This window comes from Gopherus evgoodei, chromosome 12, assembly GCF_007399415.2.
Source record: "Gopherus evgoodei ecotype Sinaloan lineage chromosome 12, rGopEvg1_v1.p, whole genome shotgun sequence".
Taxonomy (NCBI): domain Eukaryota; kingdom Metazoa; phylum Chordata; order Testudines; family Testudinidae; genus Gopherus; species Gopherus evgoodei.
This window is the reverse complement of record NC_044333.1, coordinates 35,190,900-35,210,891: the sequence shown is the minus strand read 5'-3', so window position 1 is coordinate 35,210,891 and position 19,992 is coordinate 35,190,900. Positions and strand designations below refer to the sequence as shown.

At 41.2% G+C, this 19,992-nt stretch overlaps 1 protein-coding gene across 2 annotated transcripts in view; it reads left to right on the top strand.

Annotated features, from left to right (window-relative positions):
- The window catches only part of MLYCD (malonyl-CoA decarboxylase), a 53,242-nt gene extending 33,466 nt beyond the window's left edge, over window positions 1-19,776 (top strand). For both annotated transcript variants that reach the window (XM_030581539.1, XM_030581538.1), the window contains exon 5: window positions 18,969-19,776. In XM_030581539.1, coding sequence (XP_030437399.1) covers window positions 18,969-19,502 — 534 coding nt within the window. In that variant the 3' untranslated portion in view covers window positions 19,503-19,776. The remainder of the gene's footprint in view (window positions 1-18,968) is intronic.
- Window positions 19,777-19,992: the final 216 nt, after the last annotated feature.

The window sequence follows — 19,992 nt, the reverse complement described above, 5'->3', positions numbered from 1 at the left end:
AGCGGGGGTGATTTCTGTTCAGCCACAGGCAAACAGCCCAGCAGGAACAGCCTTCTCTGAATGTCCCCTTAATAAAATTCCCCTGTTTCAACCAAGTGACCATGAATGATATCACTCTCCTGAGAGAAACCAAGAGAGAAACCAACAGGACTCCACTGGCCATCACATACAGCCCCCAGCTAAAACCCCTCCAACGCATCATCAAGGATCTACAACCCATCCTGGACAATGATCCCACACTTTCACAGGCCTTGGGTGGCAGGCCAATCCTTGCCCACAGACAACCTGCCAACCTGAAACATATTCTCACCAGTAACTGCACACCACACCATAATAACTCTAGCTCAGGAACCAATCCATGCAACAAACCTCGATGCCAACTCTGCCCACATATCTACACCAGCGACACCATCACGGGACCTAACCAGATCAGCCATACCATCACTGGTTCATTCACCTGCACATCCACCAATGTAATATACGCCATCATATGCCAGCAATGCCCCTCTGCTATGTACATTGGCCAAACTGGACAGTCTCTACGGAAAAGGATAAATGGACACAAATCAGACATTAGGAATGGCAATATACAAAAACCTGTAGGAGAGCACTTCAACCTCCCTGGCTACACTATAGCAGACCTTAAGGTGGCCATCCTGCAGCAAAAAAACTTCAGGACCAGACTTCAAAGAGAAACTGCTGAGCTTCAGTTCATCTGCAAATTTGACACCATCAGCTCAGGATTGAACAAAGACTGTGAATGGCTTGCCAATTACAGAACCAGTTTCTCCTCTCTTGGTTTTCACACCTCAACTGCTAGAACAGGGCCTCATCCTCCCTGATTGAACTGACCTCGTTATCTCTAGCTTGCTTGCTAGCACACATATATATATACCTGCCCCTGGATATTTCCATTACATGCATCTGAGGAAGTGGGTATTCACCCACGAAAGCTCATGCTCCAAAACGTCTGTTAGTCTATAAGGTGCCACAGGATTCTTTGCTGCTTTTACAGATCCAGACTAACACGGCTACCCTCTGATACTCTCCTGAGGATAACACAGAGAGATAAAGAACGGATGTTGCTTGAATGCCAGCAAACACTGGGACCATACACTGCCATGCTTTGTTATGCAATGATTCCAGACTACATGCTACTGGCCTGGCGTGGTAAAGTGTCCTACCATGGAGGACAGAATAAGGCTGCCCTCCCCAGAAACCTTTTGCAAAGGCTTTGGGAGTACATCCAGGAGAGCTTCATTGAGATGTCTCTGGGGGATTTCTGTTCCATCCCCATACACGTGAACAGACTTTTCCAGTAGCTGTACTGGCCGCGAATGCATCCAAGTCTTCAGGGCAAATTAATCATTAAACATGCTTGCTTTTAAACCGTGTATTATATTTACAAAGGTCCTTTCTCCGCCTTCAAGGTCCGGGAGCCCGCCTTGGGTGGGTTGGGAGGGTACTGGCTCCAGGGTGATAAACAGTTCCTGGCTGTTGGGGGGGAAAAGGTTTCTCTGCTTGCTTGCTGTGCGCTATCTTCAACCTCCTCCTCATCTTCCTCGTTCCCAAAATACCCATCCCTGTTGTATGAGAATCCATTGACAGAGTGCACACACAGGGGTTGGGTAGTTGTAGGGGGACCCCCTAGAATGGCATGCAGCTCATCATAGAAGCGGCATGTCTGGGGCTCTGACTCGAAGTGACCATTTGCCTCTCTGGTTTTTTGGTAGGCTTGCGTGAGCTCCTTAAATTTCACACGGCACTGCTATGGGTTCCTGTTATAGCCTCTGTCCTTCATGCCCTTGGAGATTTTTTTCAAATATTTGGGCATTTCATCTTTTGGAATGGAGTTCTGATAGCATGGATTCCTCTTCCCATACAGCGATCAGATCCAGTACCTCCCATTCAGTCCATGCTGAAGCTCTTTTGTGATTCTGGGACTCCATGGTCACCTCTGAGCTCACCACGCTGGCCAAACAGGAAATGAAATTCAAAAGTTCATAGGGCTTTTCCTGTCTGCCTGGCCAGTGCATCTCAGTTGAGAGTGCTGTACAGAGCAGTCACAATGGAGCACTCTGGGATAGCTCCTGGAGGCCAATACCATCGAATTGCATCCACACTACCCCCAAATTCAACCCAGCAAGGTCAATTTAAGTGCCAATCTCCTTGTTGGGGAGGAATACAAAAATTGATTTTAAGAGCCTTTTAAGTCGACAAAAATGGCTTCGTCATGTGAATGGGTGCAGAGTTAAATCAATCTAACGCTGCTAAATTCAACCTAAAGTCATAGCGTAGACCAGGGCTGAGAAGAAGTCTCTCTCTTTGGTTCCCTGTCCTTTCTTTGTCTCCTAATGTCTCTTACTCTTCCTCTTCTCTCTTCCTTCCCCCTCTTTCTTGCTGTTTCCTTTTCCTTCTACCTCTTGCCACTTGTTCCTTCCATTGCTCACAGTTTTTTCTCATACCTTTCTACCTGTTGTCCTTGTTAAACTCCACCTTACCATACTTATTACACATGCTCCCCATCAGCACTCTTCATTATTAGTGATTGTGGTGCCTATAAACTACAAGAATTTATGGCCCTGTGCTGCCTTAGAGGATGCAATTTGTGTGAAGTTGGTTTGGGATTATATGATCATGGCACAATCCTGCCTAATTAAATGTACATGGGCTAGAATTGAGAGCTGTGTCAAAATTTAGTACGTTGAGACTGAGCCGATCTCATTGCTGTAATAATTTAGCATAACATTAACATTGCTCCTGCATTCTTAGGGGAGAAATGGACATGTTTTAGTATTTATTATTTCTTTTAGGTACTCCAGTGTGATATCTAACCTTTATGAATCTGTAATTTTGTTGGGAAGTGGTTGGGGTTTATGTAGGAAAGGAGAAATAGACATCTCCTGCAGGTGTGGAAATTGATGGCTTGCCTGAAAGGTTTTGAAATGCTGGCATAATTTAATGTCAGGATAAGTCTTATGTTATATCTTTGGAAGTGATTTTTGTGTAAATTGGGATAATTAATTGCTTGGCTCACAGGTAAAGCAGGTATGGAAATTACCCTTTTCAGTGGTGATTACAGGTGGTTGTGTTGACACAAAATAAGTAGCAAAGTATACTTAGTTTAACATGACTTTTTTTAATGAGAGAATGTTATTACTTGGAACTCTGAAGTACCAAATTTAGCATTGTGTACAATCTTTGTACAGCCACTTGGAAATGGGTTAGATTTTGGACAAAGATTCTTAAATTGTTAAATGGGATTACTGGGTATTCATTTTATTTGTGGGAGAACTGATTTTTTTTTTCCATATGGGGAACTTCCTGTGTCAAATTCTGCAAGACCAGACAGGCTCTGTTCTGTACCACCATTACATATTTTACATCCTTAAAAAGCTGTACACAATCCTATAAATCAAACTAACTGTTTTTCATTACATGATTACCCTCTTGGTAATTTCAGTCTCTGACTTAACCAGGGTCAGGTGATTTCAGCCAATTGATTTTGACAATGTGAAGGGAAAGAGCCCTTTTTTCCTCTTTCTCTCTTAAGTTCTTATACTCTGTTCATCATTATGGTGTCTGAGTGATACTACTCAGTGATTCTTTGTTGAACTTGGATATGTGTATTTAAGGTTTACCTTGTCCACGACCTCATCATGACACCCGTAACAGTAGGCTTTATTCCCCTCCACCTCCCAAACTGAGCTACGTGCACCAGATGAGGGGAATCTAGTGCATTACAGCCTCAAAGCACTTGTCTTATGGAACCTCTTCTGCAGAGCTGTGGCAGCCAGGGCAAAAGAGGAACATCTAATCATCAATATTATTGGCAGCCTAATTTTGGCAGAAGGGCTCAGCTTTGTGATAATACTCCTTCATTGCATTTGTTTGCTCTGTATCTTGGGTCAGCTAAAAGTGAAGGACTTTCCAAGGCTGTCTGAGTTCACTGCAGACGTTTGTTTGGAGCACAGTTCTATCCACAGTGACTTCAAAGGGGCCAGCAATATAATTGCAGTGCTGAGTCAGCTGTGAGTTGACGGCAGCATCTTAAGAATTTTGTTGCTGTAAGATACTGCATGCCATCAGTGTAAGCTAAGTTATTTATGTGAACAGTAGGTGGATTTGGGAGCAATGTGCGGAGACGGAAAACTTCTTATATAATAAACACAAAGATCTTTTCAGCCATTATGTGCTAAAAGATGCAGTTTAGGAATGGTGAAAAAGTCTTTTTAATTTTGCTGCCAGTAAAATATTTGGGGGAAGAGGGAATATTATGAAAGAACTAAGTAAACTTTTTAGCAACATTCTATTTTTTTCCTGTACAGTTTAAACACTTCATGTTTAATACATTTCTATAACCCTTCACATGTTTTGAGTTAACCTTTGTGGACATCTGCTTGAGCAGCAGAAGGTTATTCAATTCATGATTTCCCAAGGCATTGCAATTTTTTAAAACTTTTTTTTTTCAACCTCCAGTAAAACTCTTCATTTTTTTTCTGACTTTGCCTTAACTTAACCCACTGTGACACATCTACTTGTAAATGCTAGTATAACTTCAAAAATGGAACCTCTGCTGTCATTTTTCAAAGGGAAGCTGCAAAACATTGTCATGAATGATATCATTAAATCAGAAAAGAAACAGCCACTGACTTAGGAATATGTTTGTTTGTAACTACTCTTTGCATTTAGTTCTTTATTTAGAAGGACTTTGGAAAATTTATAGAAATATGGGAATTGCTAGTGGTCTGTGTAGTCCAGTATCCTGTCTCCAACAGTGGTTTGTACCAGACACTTTAGAGGAAGTTGCAAAGTAACCCTCAAAGTGGGCAGTTAGGTAATAACCTGCTTATGTTGTAAACTTCCTCCTAATCTCCTTGATTAGAGGTTGACCATGGCCATGGCCATGGCTACACTGGAGAGTTGCTGCGCTGGTGGTGGGTTTACACCGCTGCAACTTAGTAACTGTCCACAGCTGCAAGGCACATCCAGCGTTGCAACTCCCTGGCTGCAGCGCTGGCTGTACACCTGGTCTGCTTGGGGTATAACGATTGCAGCGCTGGTGATGCAGTGCTGCTCCGCAGGTGTGGCCACCAAAAATGCTGTAATTGGCCTCCAGGGTATTAGGAGGTATCCCAGAATGCGTGTTCACAACAAACCAGAAGACCGGGCTCCCCGGAGCTGCTTATCTAAAAAACAAACACAGCTCCTGTTTGCTCGAGAAGAGGCAGGGGAATTGCTTTGGAATGTTAACAGCGGTTTGCTTGAGTAGAGAAGCCACAGGGCGGAGGAGGAGGGGGGAGTCCATGTTGGAGCTCTGAGTGCAGAATTTGCATTTAGTGAATAAGAGAGGGGTAGGGGAAGGGCTCAAAACTTTTAAAATGATTGCAGGTTGGTGATGTGTATGTTCCAGTCCTTAGAACTTGCAAGGCAGGGAGCTGACAGCTCCAAAAATCCACTCTCTCTCTCTCTCTCTCTCTCTCTTCCTCATGCTCCCCCTCATCCCCCTGTTTTGAAAAGCACATTGCAGCCACTTGAACACTGGGATAGCTGCCCACAATTCACCACTCCAAACAGCGCTGCAAATGTGTCCATAGTGCAGCGCTGCACTATCTGTCAGTGTGGCCACACTGCAGCGCTGTCCCTACACAGCTGTACGAAGACAGCTATAACTCCCAGCGCTGCACATCTCCAAGTGTAGCCATACCCCATGTCTACATTACAAACTTCTGTTAGCATAGCTATAGCAATAAGGGGTATGAAGAGGTATGATATCTGACTGACCGCTGTGTCAGCAAAAGCCCCTATTATAGACACATTTATATCCTCAAATTGCACTTTTACTGATATGGCTTATTTCATTCAGGGATGTAAAATTGGCTGGATTAATCTGTATCAGCAAAAGCACAGTTTTGCTGGTAAAGTTGTTTCCGCAATAGGAACAGTTTGGCAGTATAATATATTGATATAGCTATACTAGAAAACATTCCTAATATAGACATGGCTTTGTATACTAAAGTGTGAGGACATACAGGACCAGGTCTCTATCCAGTTTGCAGGTGCAAACAGCTGCACGCACACTTTTTGAAGTGTATACCCCCATTAGGATGTTTTTTCTAAATATGAATTTTCATTACTATTGTTTGTACTATTGCAGCCCAAGAGGCCCCAGTCAGGTTTGTGACACCCAAAGCACTGTGTAATCACATAACAAGACACATTCCCTGCCCAAGAGAATTAGTCTAATTTAAAACAAATGGAGGAGATTATGAAGTTGATGGCAAGACTAACAGTGATAGCCTGTGTGAACACATGTTCGTAACTGAGCAATTAACAGTTTGAATGATCTTTAAATATTGGTTGTCCTTACTAACCATTATCAGCTGGCATTTTACCATAGGCATCAAGATAGAAATGTGTTTTGAGGTATTTATAGGAGATCAGAACAGTGGCTTTAGAGATTGGTTTGTTCCATGCATAAAGGGAGTCATGGGAGAAAGTATGTTGCACTAAACATTCCAGTCTCAATATTTATCTTGGTTCATAGAATGAACCTAACTCAATGTACTAGATTCACATATAAATTAGAATAGTTGTTAAATATAAATTAAGGCAGTGTCCGCTAAAATACTCCCTACCCAGTCCAACTCCCTCTAGACAAATAGGCTTTCAAGATATGGTCCTTGTCAGCTGAGTCAGGCTTACAGGGCTATGGTTGAAAAATTGCTGTGTAGATGTGTTTGGCTCCAGGATGGAGCCCAAGCTCTGCGGTCCTGCAAGGGTGTGTCCTGAAGATCCACAGATTTGGACCCTGAGCTAAGGAGGCAAACTAATTCCAGAATCAGGGCTTGTTGGAAGGCAAATGAGATCCACTCCCCTTTAGCTTTAAACAGTTCTAGTAGCCTTTATTTTGAACATTTTAAGACAATGTTGTTAGCACCTATGAATTACATATACATTCAAAAACAGATAAGGCAAGATAAGTTACCTTTCCTGGGGACAAGGCGACTTCTTTCAGATCTCTAGTGTCTGCTGTGTTCTTCTCGTGTCTTCTCCATGCTTGTTTTCAATCATTATCTTTTATACCCTGTTCCATAATGTTGCCTCATCCTTCTAAAGCCAACTAAACGTTTGTATACGTAAATAATAATAATTAACCTAAACTAATACATTTTTGCTTACCTTGCTAAAATTTACTTCTGTGATTTATTCTTTGTTGTCAATCCCACTGGCACCTTCAAATTGTTTTTTATCTTACTGGTCTGTTTTTGTGGCCTTGGGTTTTTGCATGTTAACTTGTTTTGTGGGGGAATCTGAAGTTAACAATTATCTTGTGATGGTTTCACCTGTTGTTTATATAGACCCAGGTTTTACAGAGTAAGACACACAAACCAGTTGTCATGGTTTACACAATCATTTTTAAGCTAAATTCAGAAATTCTGCATCAGTAGGCACATGTACAAGAACAAAAAAAAGTCCTTTTATGTCTTCCTATAATATAGATAATCATTTATCTAACATTGTTTAGTTATTAATGGGTTGGGTTATATGTTTGACTAACACAATTCATTACGCAGTTTTCCAACAGCTTCTCTATTGACAATACTCTAGCACCAGTTTTCTTATGTACAAATCTAGGAGCTGTTAACTTGAGCATTTTGTCTAGTCTCAGCTTGTAGGTATAATAAAGGGTGAACAGTCTTTGGGAATAAGTGATACAAACCATGCAGGGCTTAAGTTAAAACTTGTGTTGCACCTAGAAATGAAAACCAATGTAATTTACAGAGCACTGATGAAAAATTTCTAGATAGGTAATCATATGGACAGATGCATTTCTCTCTAGCTCAGGGTTTCGTCCCTCCAGTACGTCCCTCGGCCCATGCCGCTTCCAGCAGCTCCTATTGGCCCGGAGCAGTGATCCACTGGTAGGAACCACGATCGGCTGGACCTGCGGACAGGGCAGGTAAACACACTGGCCCGGCCTGCCAGGGGCTTTCCCTACAGAAGCAGCGACTCCTGTTTGAGAAACCTTGCTGTAGCTGAAGTTTTCAAATATTCTTCACAGAATATGCCTTGTAGTAATTTCATCTGCAGGTGACGAAGACATGGATAACTATGGTGAGGTCTGCATTTGAGAGAACTGGTAAAGCTGATAGCCAGTGGCATATTATTATACCTGCAAACTGAGACCAGACAGAATGCCCAGGTTAACAGTTTCTAAAATACATAACAATTGGGAGCAGATTTTGACTTTCTGGTTGGGTTGTTAATTACTACCTTAATTTGTTCAAGGTGACTTAGTAAGAACTTATTTTCCTACACAATCTTTGCTTTCATTGGTGAAAAATGTGACCTTGGACTGTTGCTTTCTTTGTTCAGTTGGTGTGGAATGCAGCAGTTTCAGATGAGTCAGGAGTAATAAGATGGGATTTGCAATCTTCTGCAAAAAACAAACAAACAAACAAAAACACCACCACCACCAGCAGCTGGTGTATGATAGTACTATAGCTGCAAGATTGGATCAGTTCCCCAGTTTTTAATCAGTCTTAAAAAAAATACATGATTTACTCTCTTTTATTATTTTTTTCCTTACCATAATGGATTTCACCAGTAATTTCTTTTGAGAATGTTTTGGTTTAGGGTTGAACTACTTCTATAAGTCAGTGGTAAACAAAGTACAATCCCACAGCCCAAGAAAGCCACCTGTATACTATACTTCAGTAAATGTTAATAGTTATCAGGGAGGTATGATACAGACATCAGAGTTAATCATAGAATATCAAGGTTGGAAGGGACCTCAGGAGGTCATCTAGTCCAACCCCCTGCTCAAGGCAGGACCAATCCCCAGACAGATTTTTACCCCAGTTCTGTAAATGGCCCACTCAAGGATTGAACTCACAACCCTCGGTTTAGCAGGCCAATGCTCAAACCACTGAGCTATTCCTCCCACAATACATAAATAGCAAGAGGAAATAAATGTTCATGTTCAGTTTTGCCATTTGGCAGTGTGTTTCCTTTCTTCTGCAAGGTAGGAGCCAAATCTGTCAGTGTGGGGAAAACAAGGGCTGGCTTTTGTCTTTCATAAAGCCCTGTATTCTGCTTCCAAACAGCGCTGAAAGGTGGCCTCCAAATCTCCTGCTCTCCTAATCTGCATAGCAAAGTAGACCTCAAAACTTTGCTAATTTACCTTTTGACAAAGTCTTTTCCCTTGATTCAGTGGGCGGATTTTGTTTGCCTATTTTCCTTCCAACCTAAGAGGGATCTGTGTCACAGCTTGCAGCAACCCCTCCTTATTTCCAAAGCTGTAGGCCCAACATAGTAGACAAGCCTGTATAAAAGAATCCGAAACACTGGAGGCACTTTCAGCCCTCCTTGAGTCCCTGTCTGGATGAAGCTCTGTTTTTGTTTATATGGGAAGTCATATTATAGGAGAAAATGGTTTCTTCAAAGAGCTCTGCTTATATTTTTTAGCTCTTGGTGGTGGCAGTTGTACTGTCTCTAGCACCATCACCTTACTCAGACAAACTTTGCTACAAGCAAACCTCCTCAAATTCTTAAGAACATATTTTTTTTAATCACTCATGGTTGGCCAAAGAGGACCTTTGAGTCAGTCAATATATAATTGAGAAACCAGCAACGAGGACCTTCACACTGTAATCTTGCAGTGCTCATTACACTTAACATTCTCAATGAGAGTGCTGGTCTCAAAGGAAAGCTTGTCACTATAAACTACAGGCTGGCATTACAATTCCTGGGACCAACATGCCTACAACAGCCCTTCAGACAGTAATGGAAGATGAGATATTCTTGCTATGAAAGTCACCATTTTGTATCAGCCAAGTCCCCAGGTCTTGTTCGGGTTTTTTTTATGTTGTTTTTCTCCTTGATTGCAGCTACTTCTTGCTCTCCGGTTTTCCTCACAAGGAGGGGTTAATTGAATTACACTGCATATTCCCTGCACTGTTCAGTAGAGCTGTAGACCAGGGGGAGCTGGTGAGATGAGCCACAGAAGCTGGCTAGAAGTTTCTTTCTTCCCTGGTACACAGGAGGGAAGAAGGATCTGAGCTGTGGGAGCAGAGGCCAGGGAGCGTGTGGATGTAGGCTGTCCAGAGGGCATAGTAAAATAAACTGTCCCAGTAAATGATCAGCTAATTTGACAGAAATGATTTTCAGCTGTGAGACATTGCATAAGGATGGAAATGAAAGATATTTCATTACAGTAAAATAAGTAACAATGTAATGGAATTTAGGGGTGGCAGCTTCAGAATTTGGTCCTGTTATGTGATGATGTATGTGGCATTCTGATATTTTTTTCTTTAATATTAAAGTATGTGATCGGAGCCCACAGAATGAGAATGTTTGTAATTTATCTAAAAATTCCACACTAGACGTGCTTTGCCCCTTTCTGTCCAGGTTTGCTGATAAAGGTTTTAGTGTTACCCACTTTTCTAAAATCACTTTTATAGAAGATGTTGCTGTTTACACTGCATAGCTGAGGTGCCTAGCCATTAATCATCAGATTAAACAGATCTGTCACAGAGCTGCAGGGTGGGTGGAAACTTGTATTGCAATTTTCAACCAGTGTAGTGGACGTGCAGATGGAGAAAATTTCTATTCCCTCCCCTGCCCCTGTGCTACTATATGTAAACAGATTTTTCTTATATATGTCATCTTATTGCAAATAATAGTATAAGACTAAGAGCTGATTCTCCCCCCCCCCCCAACTTGTTAAATGTTTTCAAGACATTGAACCCAATTCACTGTCGCATTGTGGCCTTGTGCTGTTTGCTGGCACAAAGATGTCCAAAACCTAGCAGATATGTTCATCTAACAATTCCATGTTGACACGCAGCTGGGTTTGTAGCTCCACACCACTCCCTTGCAGCTCCTTGGATGGGAGCAATAACTTGGAGAGAGGTGTCCACAGGCACCGCCCCTGCAGCTCCCATTGGCTACAGTTCCATGCCGAAAGGAGCTGCAGGGGTGGTGCTTGGGGTGTGGGCAGCGTGTGAAGCCTCTTTGCTGCCCCTACGCGTAGGAGCCAGAGGAGGGACATGCTGCTGCTGCTTCCAGAAGCCTCACGAAGCAGGGCAAGCCCCAGACCCCGCTCCCCAGTGGGGGTTCGAGGGCTGGATTAAAATGCCTGGAGGGCCAGATGTGGCCCCTGGGCCGTAGTTTTGCCCACCCCAGCCTAGATTCTTCCATGAGTTTTCTCTCTCTCTAAAGTTCAATGCTTATTTGCAAGGTAAATATTACCTGAAGATTTTTCTGTAAATTGTTATCTTTTCATAAATCAATAACTGGGTATTCATAGTGGATATCACTTGTGTAAATGTTTTAAATAATTGATCTGAATGTTACTTTCTTTAATGCTACTTTTTCATTAATGCTAATGTGGTAGACACTTGTCTTTAGGCTACATTTATAGCTTCTTTTTAATTCTTTTACCCAACTTGCAATTTAATTTTTCATGCTTATTAGCTTGTAGGATAAGAAGTGGTGTTAAGATATTGAGCACCAACTAATTTTATCCCCCAAATTACTAAAATCTGTAGTCTCAAAAAACAAGAAATGGTAGGCCAAATCAAATTGCTTCTCTTAATATCCATTCTGGAGTTTGACTCCCATTATCTTAATCCCCTGGGGTTGTTTGCCATGGTTTCGGGAACACCACAATTAAAAATAATCACTATTATTATTTGATTGTATTAAAGAAAGGAAAAAAATAAAAACAGAACAAATATACAACGGTTACTGCAGCTATAATCTTCTTTATATGTTTCTCTGTGGCAAATTTTTAACCAACATTGCACCTTTGAGAGTGAGCCTGCCCCGATGGGGCACTCTTATCCAGATAAGTTATGACCACAGTATATTTTCAACACTAGACATGTGAGTTGTGTTGTGTTTTTATAGATGGGCAAATGAATTTTTGTTTATGGGTAGGTGAGTGTTTTTTTGTTTTATTAAAGATAACAGAGAGATCTTAATTAAGTCTTGTGAAAGCAAAGAAGGTGTTTAAATTAGATTACTTGAGAGAAGTTTATTCAAGGAGCTCTCTTGAGACAGGATATTAAGCATTCTAATATTCAAGTTAAATCCACTGCTTCTTTCTGTTTATCCAGGTTAGCGTATGGCTCCCTTATGGAAATATATAGTCTAAACCATTTTGGTGTTTAACTGGAGAAGCCATTACTATCACAAAGTAGAACAGCTTTTCAATATCCTATTTAAAATCATTACAAGAAAAAATTAAATGTAGTGCAGGGATCTCAAACTCAATTTACCTTAGGGCCAGTGCCAGTCCTTGAATCCTCTCAGTGGGCCAATGTCACTCATGCCGCCCAGAACTTGCCTCCCACAAAAAATCCGGCCCCCACCTGCCTAAAGCTCTGGAACGGAGTTTGGGTGGAGGAGGAGGTCTGGGATAGAGGATTAGGGTGCAGGCTCTGAGAGGGAGTTTGGGTGCAGAAGGAGTGAGAGATTGGGCTCTGGGAAGGCGCTTAGGTGGGGGAGGGGGTCTGGAGTGCAGGCTCTAGGAGGGAGTTTGGGGGCGAGAGGGAGTGCTGTCACAACCTAATGGCCCCCTTCGCTTAGGGATTCCCCTGGGAAGGTAGATCAGCACAGCCTTGGTCCACCCCGCCCCTCCCCTGGGCTGCAGAGAGGGGCTGGCAGCCACTGGAGTGAGCCGGCCAGGGACCCTGAGGCAGGAGCGCCCGGGGGCGGCAGGTGGGGCTAATGAACAGACATGGCCCCAAAACTGCTGGAGTCCTGTGTGCTACATTGGGGAGGCTCGCAGGCTGCAGATGGCCTGCGGACCAGGAGTTTGAGACCCCTGATCTTGTGCATTGGCAATCTTTCACCCTTGATGCTGAAATCTTGGTCATCTCATTGTGTTCCAGAAGCAGCAGTGCTGTACTGGAAGGTTGCTCCTTCCTAATGCTGTGTGGGGTCTTCTTTGTTCTTTGTCATCTTGCTGTTGTTTGCGTGCTCTAAAGAGATGAGATTAACAGGGTGAAGAGGATATGAATGTGACAGGTTTGCCACTGAAGTTGACAAATGGGAGCAAAATTCATGCTGCTTGCTTAATTCAGAAAAATGTTCTCCTCTTTCATAGTTTGAAGACACACCTCTTTTAGGGCATTCTTCAAATTGATTATTCACTGCTGTCACCTGTTCCGTGATGGAAGACATTCATGAGGTGGTTCTGGTAGCATCTTTAGAACATGAATATACAATCTGTAATAACTGTCTTTGTTCTTCTGGAGGGAGCTCTCAGAACGTCTTAGGTTAGAGTTTTAACTCTTGTATTTAGCCTATTTTCTGAGATATTCCTGTAGCTTTTTTAGGGTTTAATAGGAGTTGAAATTCTGTTTCAAATAAGTACAAATACTCTTATATAAAAAATGTCTTCAGTTTCTCAAAATTGCCTTTTTAAAATTTACAAGATTCTTAAAGGGTCTTTTTAGCTTAAATAGTCTTTACAGAAGATACTTCTTGGAAATCTTTGGCGAGGGGACTTGTATTTCTGAGTTTGAGAGGGAAATTTCTGAGTTTGAGAGGGAAATTGCCAGATAATTAATTTCCCAATTAAAAACTTATATACACCTCTACCCCGACATAACACAAATTTGGATATAAGATGGTAAAGCAGCGCTCTGGGGGGGCGGAGCTGCACACTCCGGTGGATCAAAGCAAGTTTTGATATAACGCAGTTTCACCTATAATGCGGTAAGGTTTCTTGGCTCCCAAGGACAGCGTTATATTGAGGTAGAGGGGTGTGTGTATGTATGTATGTATGTACCGGAGTGCGCAGCTCTGCCCCTCCAGAGCGCTGCTTTACCATCTTATATCCAAATTTGTGTTATATCGGGGTAGAGGTGTATATAAGTTTTTAATTGGGCAATTAATTATCTGGCAATTTCCCTCTCAAACTCAGAAATACAAATCCCCTCACCAAAGATTTCCAAGAAGTATCTTCTGTGAAGACTATTTAAGCTAAAAAGACCCTTTAAGAATCTTGTAAATTTTAAAAAGGCAATTTGAGAAACTGAAGACATTTTTTATATAGGAGTATTTGTACTTATTTGAAACAGAATTTCAACTCCTATTAAACCCTAATAAAGCTACAGGAATATCTCAGAAAATGGGCTAAATACAAGAGTTAAAACTCTAACCTAAGACGTTCTGAGAGCTCCCTCCAGAAGAACAAAGACAGTTATTACAGATTGTATATTCATGTTCTAAAGATGCTACCAGAACCACCTCATGAATGTCTTCCATCACGGAACAGGTGACAGCAATGAATATTCAATTTGAAGAATGCCCTAAAAGAGGTGTGTCTTCAAACTATGAAAGAGGAGAACATTTTTCTGAATTAAGCAAGCAGCATGAATTTTGCTCCCATCTGTCAACTTCAGTGGCAAACCTGTCACAGTCATATCCTCTCACCCTGTTAATCTCATCTCTTTAGAGCACGCAAACAACAGCAAGATGACAAAGAACAAAGAAGACCCCACACAGCATTAGGAAGGAGCAGCCTTCCAGTACTGTGTGTGTGTGTGTGTGTGTGTGTGTGTGTGTGTGTATAATATATATTAAAAAAAATTGTGGCTTACTGCCTACAAACTTCTGTGATTTTTTTTTTAAATCTTTTTTTTATTGGACTTTCTTTGTGTACCCTTAACCAGAGATGTGTCCCTAGATTTAATCCTCAAGGGTCACTGGTTTCTGTAACTTGATCACTGCTCACTGTCCATTCTGCTTTCACTGAGATTCTTCAGAACCCTCATGTTTTCAATTCTTAGCATCTGTGAAACAGTTTGTTAGCTCTCAGGCAACTAGAGAATATGGCAAGGATTTTCAAAGGAATTTAGCCTCTCATTTTCCATTGATTTTCATTCTTTTTGGGCCCCTTTGACAGTTCAAACTGTAATTTTATACCATATCTAAATTAAAATTATGTGTACATAGTCATGCAGCTCAGTGCTTCACAGCCTTGATTCTGCCAGTGCTGTATTGTATTGTCTATGTAATTTGAGTTCTTTGGCAATCTCATTCTTGCTTTATATTGAATTGTGTGCTGGGATTTGATGGGAAGAGAGAGATGATTCTAGGACTGTCAGTCATGGAAAATCAGTTTATGGTATGAGTCTTTACTGTAGCAATTAATAAACAATATAATTAGTAAACAATGTAAGTCATGTATTCCAGTATATTGTACAGTAGACTTATATTTTTCACCAGTGTTTTTAAACTGGTTGCCATAGCTACAAGAAGAAACGTTCAATCTTCAGTAGTATACAAGTTTTCTATTGTTTTCTATATTTCTGTAACTTAGTTAAATTTCTAGAATATGCTAAATGTTTATCTGCAGAATTAAGCTGTCCTGCAGTGCTTTAGTGGAAAGATTAATTAGAATTACAAGGATTGTATTGGTATCTCTGATTTATTTTTCATTATAGAGCTGCCAATATAATGATTATTGAAGCATTGTTTTGGTGGCACTACTGCAACACCATTAAACAAGTAGGAGGCAAATACTTCCTTCTTTTGGCTAACAAATATTTGGCATTTTTCTCAGACTTTTACAGAGTGAACATTTGTGTTTCTCGCTAATAGGATCTTTATTGAACAGATCATAGAATCATAGAATATCAGGATTGGAAGGGACCTCAGGAGGTCATCTAGTCCAACCACTTGCTCAAAGCAGGACGAATCCCCAACTAAATCATCCCAGCCAGAGCTTTGTCAAGCCTGACCTTAAAAACCTCTAAGGAAGGAGATTCCATCATCTTCCTGGGTAACCCGTTCCAGTGCTTCACCACCCTGCTAGTGAAAAAGCTTTTCCTAATATCCAGCCTAAACCTCCCCCACTGCAACTTGAGACCATTACTCTTGTTCTGTCATCTGGTACCACTGAAAACAGTCTAGATCCATCCTCTTTGGAACCCCTTTTCAGGTAGTTGAAAGCAGCTATCAAATGCCCCCCTCATTCTTCTCTTCCGCAGACTAAACATTTCCCTCAGCCTCTCTTCCTAAGTCATGTGCTCCAGCCCCCTAATCATTTTTGTTGCCCTCCGCTGGACTCTTTCCAATTTTTCCACATCCTTCTTGTAATGTGGGGCCCAAAACTGGACACAGTACTCCAGATGAGGCCTCACCAATGTTGAATAGAGGAGAATGATCACGTCCCTTGATCTGCTGGCAGTGCCCCTACCTGTACAGCCCAAAATGGTACTAGCCTTCTTGTCAACAAGGGCACACTGTTGACTGATATCCGGTTTCTCATCCACTGTAACCTCTAGGTCCTTTTCTGCAAAATGTTACATAATGATTGGTCAGGACATTTTAACATTATGAATAGCTTGCTTTGTTTCCCACTGACTAATAAATATACTACCTCGGTTGCTGGATTGTGATGTTTGGCAGAGGATATTTGTCACATTAAGCCAAAGTGTGGGTTTTGTTTTAAGACTTTTTTGGCAGGAGACAAGCATCTAAATGTTTGATGTGGGAAAATCTATTTTTGAATTACGAACTGAATTTGAATGTAATATGTACAGATGTGTATATGTGATGAGGTGTATGGACCCCATGGTGGCCCGGTAACAAAGGGGTTAATGCAGCAACCAGCTGTCAGTGCTGATCAGCAGCTTCACAGCAGCTGGGAGAATAAAAGAGCTGAGAAGCAGAGGGGCAAGACAGCTTCCCGGGAGAAAGCAAACTGGAGAAGGAAGGTCCTGCCAGCAGGCTGGTGAGAAGCCACCCAGAGACAACTCCAGCAAAAGGATAACCAGATCTACAGGCTGGAAAAGTCTATGGAACCAAGGGAGGTAGGAAAGAACTCAGGGCACAACAAGATGAGTTGTTGAGTCTTGATACCGCCTCTCTAGTTTAAGGGGCCCTGAGCTGGAACCCAGTGGCATGAGTTCACCTAGGTTTTGCTATCCATCTCTCAGAGACTTAAGACCCCAAGGGTTTTCTGGATGCTCTGACAACCAGGACCAGCTCATCCTGCCAGGTATAATGGGAAATCTGAACACCACAATAGGACTGAGACTAACACACTTTATAGTACAAGCATGGGACTCCGATAAGGACTCAGGCAAGAGCAGCTGACTGACTGCCCTGCCAGACCAAGTACCTTGAGGGGGTGCTGTCATATCATTTTGCATGCATATTTGGTATTGGCTTGCGCAAATAGCCACTTATACGTTTTGACTGGAAAGCTCTTTGCACAAATACTGACTACTGTATGTATTTAAAAGTAATTGACAAACAGATTAGGTGTGGGCAATTGAACGGCTGCATTTTTCAAAATCAGACCTCATATTATATTGGGTATCAAGTACGCTTAATTATTTTTTAACAGGACCAATGGATATAGAACTGTATTTTGATCTTGATCTCTTGGTGACCAGCATAATATTTTAACCAAACACTTGATTCCTTTATTCTTGCAGAATTTGTATTGCTTTTCAGAATATTAAATTGTGTAGACACGTTTGGGGGTTTTGTGTATGTTTCATATTTCAGGTTTCTTAGGCTCTAGTCCTGAAAGCTGTTCTGTATGACTGGATCCCATCAGAGCCTCTTTCACTTCTTTGGGCATCCACAGGGACTCAGGGGATTGGTTCTTAAATTTGGAAATCCAGGAGTTTAAAAGGGCTCTTCTTCCAGTGTTTGTATCTGACACTTGATAGAGCACTGTTATATTTTAAAATGTACAGGGTAAATTTGCTATGCAGTGCCTGCCTTAGCAGCATGACTCCCATTAGCATTTGACAGTTTAAGATACTATCTGAATGAAGATGATTTTTTAATGATAATCTAGAAAATACTCAAAATAGAAAAATGTATTGTGAAGGCAATTTTATATTGACATTAAGATGTTATTGTGAAGTCTATAAATGTCTGAGACCTCTTCCCCCTCAGTGGGAAAAGTAATTTTAAAAAGCACTCTGGGTTGTTGTACTTTGGCTTCTTCCTCCCTCCTTCTCCCACCAGGCTTGATATGCAAGTTAATTCCTCATGTGTTAAATCCAAATGACAATGAATTTGGTGGCCTCTTCTAGTCCTAATGTCAGCACACCTCAAAACTAGCATGCAATTTTGTCATAATTACCAAAGGGAATGGCTTCTGTTCACATGTCCGTTAGCACCAAAGAGATGCTTCAACTGATGCGATAAATGTTGATTGATGGGATCAACTCTGTTGTTCGCAACATAAAATTTTATCTTAAAGTGTTTGCAGTTCACATGGATAGTATGAAAATTAGCTTCCAGTGGTACATAATCACTTCTCACACTCCAGTAAACGCTGGATTCAGAAAAATTCATAAGTGGCACCAGTTCATGTGAAAGAACCACTGACATCAAGACTAAAAATCTAAATAAGACATGCTGCCTTTGGTATCTAATAGGAAGAAGTCTCCTGAGTTTATCACAGAAATTGAGCCTAAGCCTCATTTCACCCCTCTCCCCCACTACCCATACATTTCTTCATGTCAAAAGAGGGAAAATTATAATAAAAATGCAGGAAAGTCATAAAATGGCCAAATTCTTCCACCTTATTCCTCTAGGGAGGGTCATTAATGGACACAGTACTATGTTGATGGGCACAACACACATACCTATAGACCTAGCTGAGCTTTATTGTGAAGATTATAATTATCAGCTGTAAAGGAAAAGCATTCTCAGAATGGCAAACTCTTACTTGAAACTAATCTGTTATTGACAGAGGTGATTTTATATGGCATTTGCACACACATTAGTTTGTGTAGTAAATAATCCTTTTGGCTAAAGAAGATAATCTTTTCTCAAAACCATTTGTCCCTACTGACAGTAAATTGTCCTAAACAATTTTTAGAATATTTAGCAATTGTTCCTTGAGTCAGAGTTCTCATTCATTTAAAAAAGCAATTGTCATGCTTGATTTGTGATTTTTTTTTTCTTTTGGTCTACAGGGGGAATTTCCTCAGATCAAAGTGTTTTCTAGTCTGTCACCTATCCCAGGATTCACCAAGTGGCTCATTGGACTTCTGACCTCACAAACAAAGGAACAAGGGAGAAATGAACTATTTACAGATGCAGAATGCCAAGAAATCTCTGAGATCACAGGGGACCCTGCTGCTGAAAAGCTAAAGAGGCTCTTAACTAACAATGAATGGGTGAGATCAGAAAGATTGGTCGAAGCATTGCATTCACCATTTATGAGGCTCTGTGCTTGGTACCTGTATGGAGAGAAACACCGTGGATATGCCCTTAATCCAGTAGCAAACTTTCATCTTCAGAATGGTGCTGTACTGTGGCGGATAAATTGGATGGCAGACACAAGCCCCCGTGGGATCACTGCTTCATGTGGCATGATGGTAAACTATCGGTATTTCTTAGAGGACACAGCCAGTAACAGTGCAGGATACCTTGGGACAAAGCACATCAAAGCCTCAGAGCAGATTCTTTCCTTGGTGTCTCAATTTCAGCAAAATAGCAAACTTTAAATATACAAGAAGATTTTAAGAGTGAGCATTTCTCATTTGAATGAAGGGGTATGATATCTTGGGATGTCCTTATTGAAAAGTGAATGTTTGTAATAAAACAATGAGCTCTGTTCTTAGTCACAGCAGGATGCAAAATTACATTATCTGCCAAAATTACTATAACTTTCTTTCTTGCACTGCCAGATACTCAAAGTCTGATACAGTATGGTTGAATTATTGCGATACTTTATATTCAAATGAGCTGGAATTGTGTATTAAAGGCTGTGTAAACTCATCTCAGTAAGGTTACAAGCCAGCGGTGACTTGCGTGGACTGTTCTGTGCCCCTGTTGTCGTTCTCAGGATCAATATAGTTGTTTAAGCTACATCTTCAAAAGCACAGAGGAACTCCTCAATAGACTAATATATTAAATAGATAAAAGCAATGTGCAAAGACTATTTTTTATTCAATATATATAAGCTCAAGAGCAATCTGCAGCATTTCTTCACTA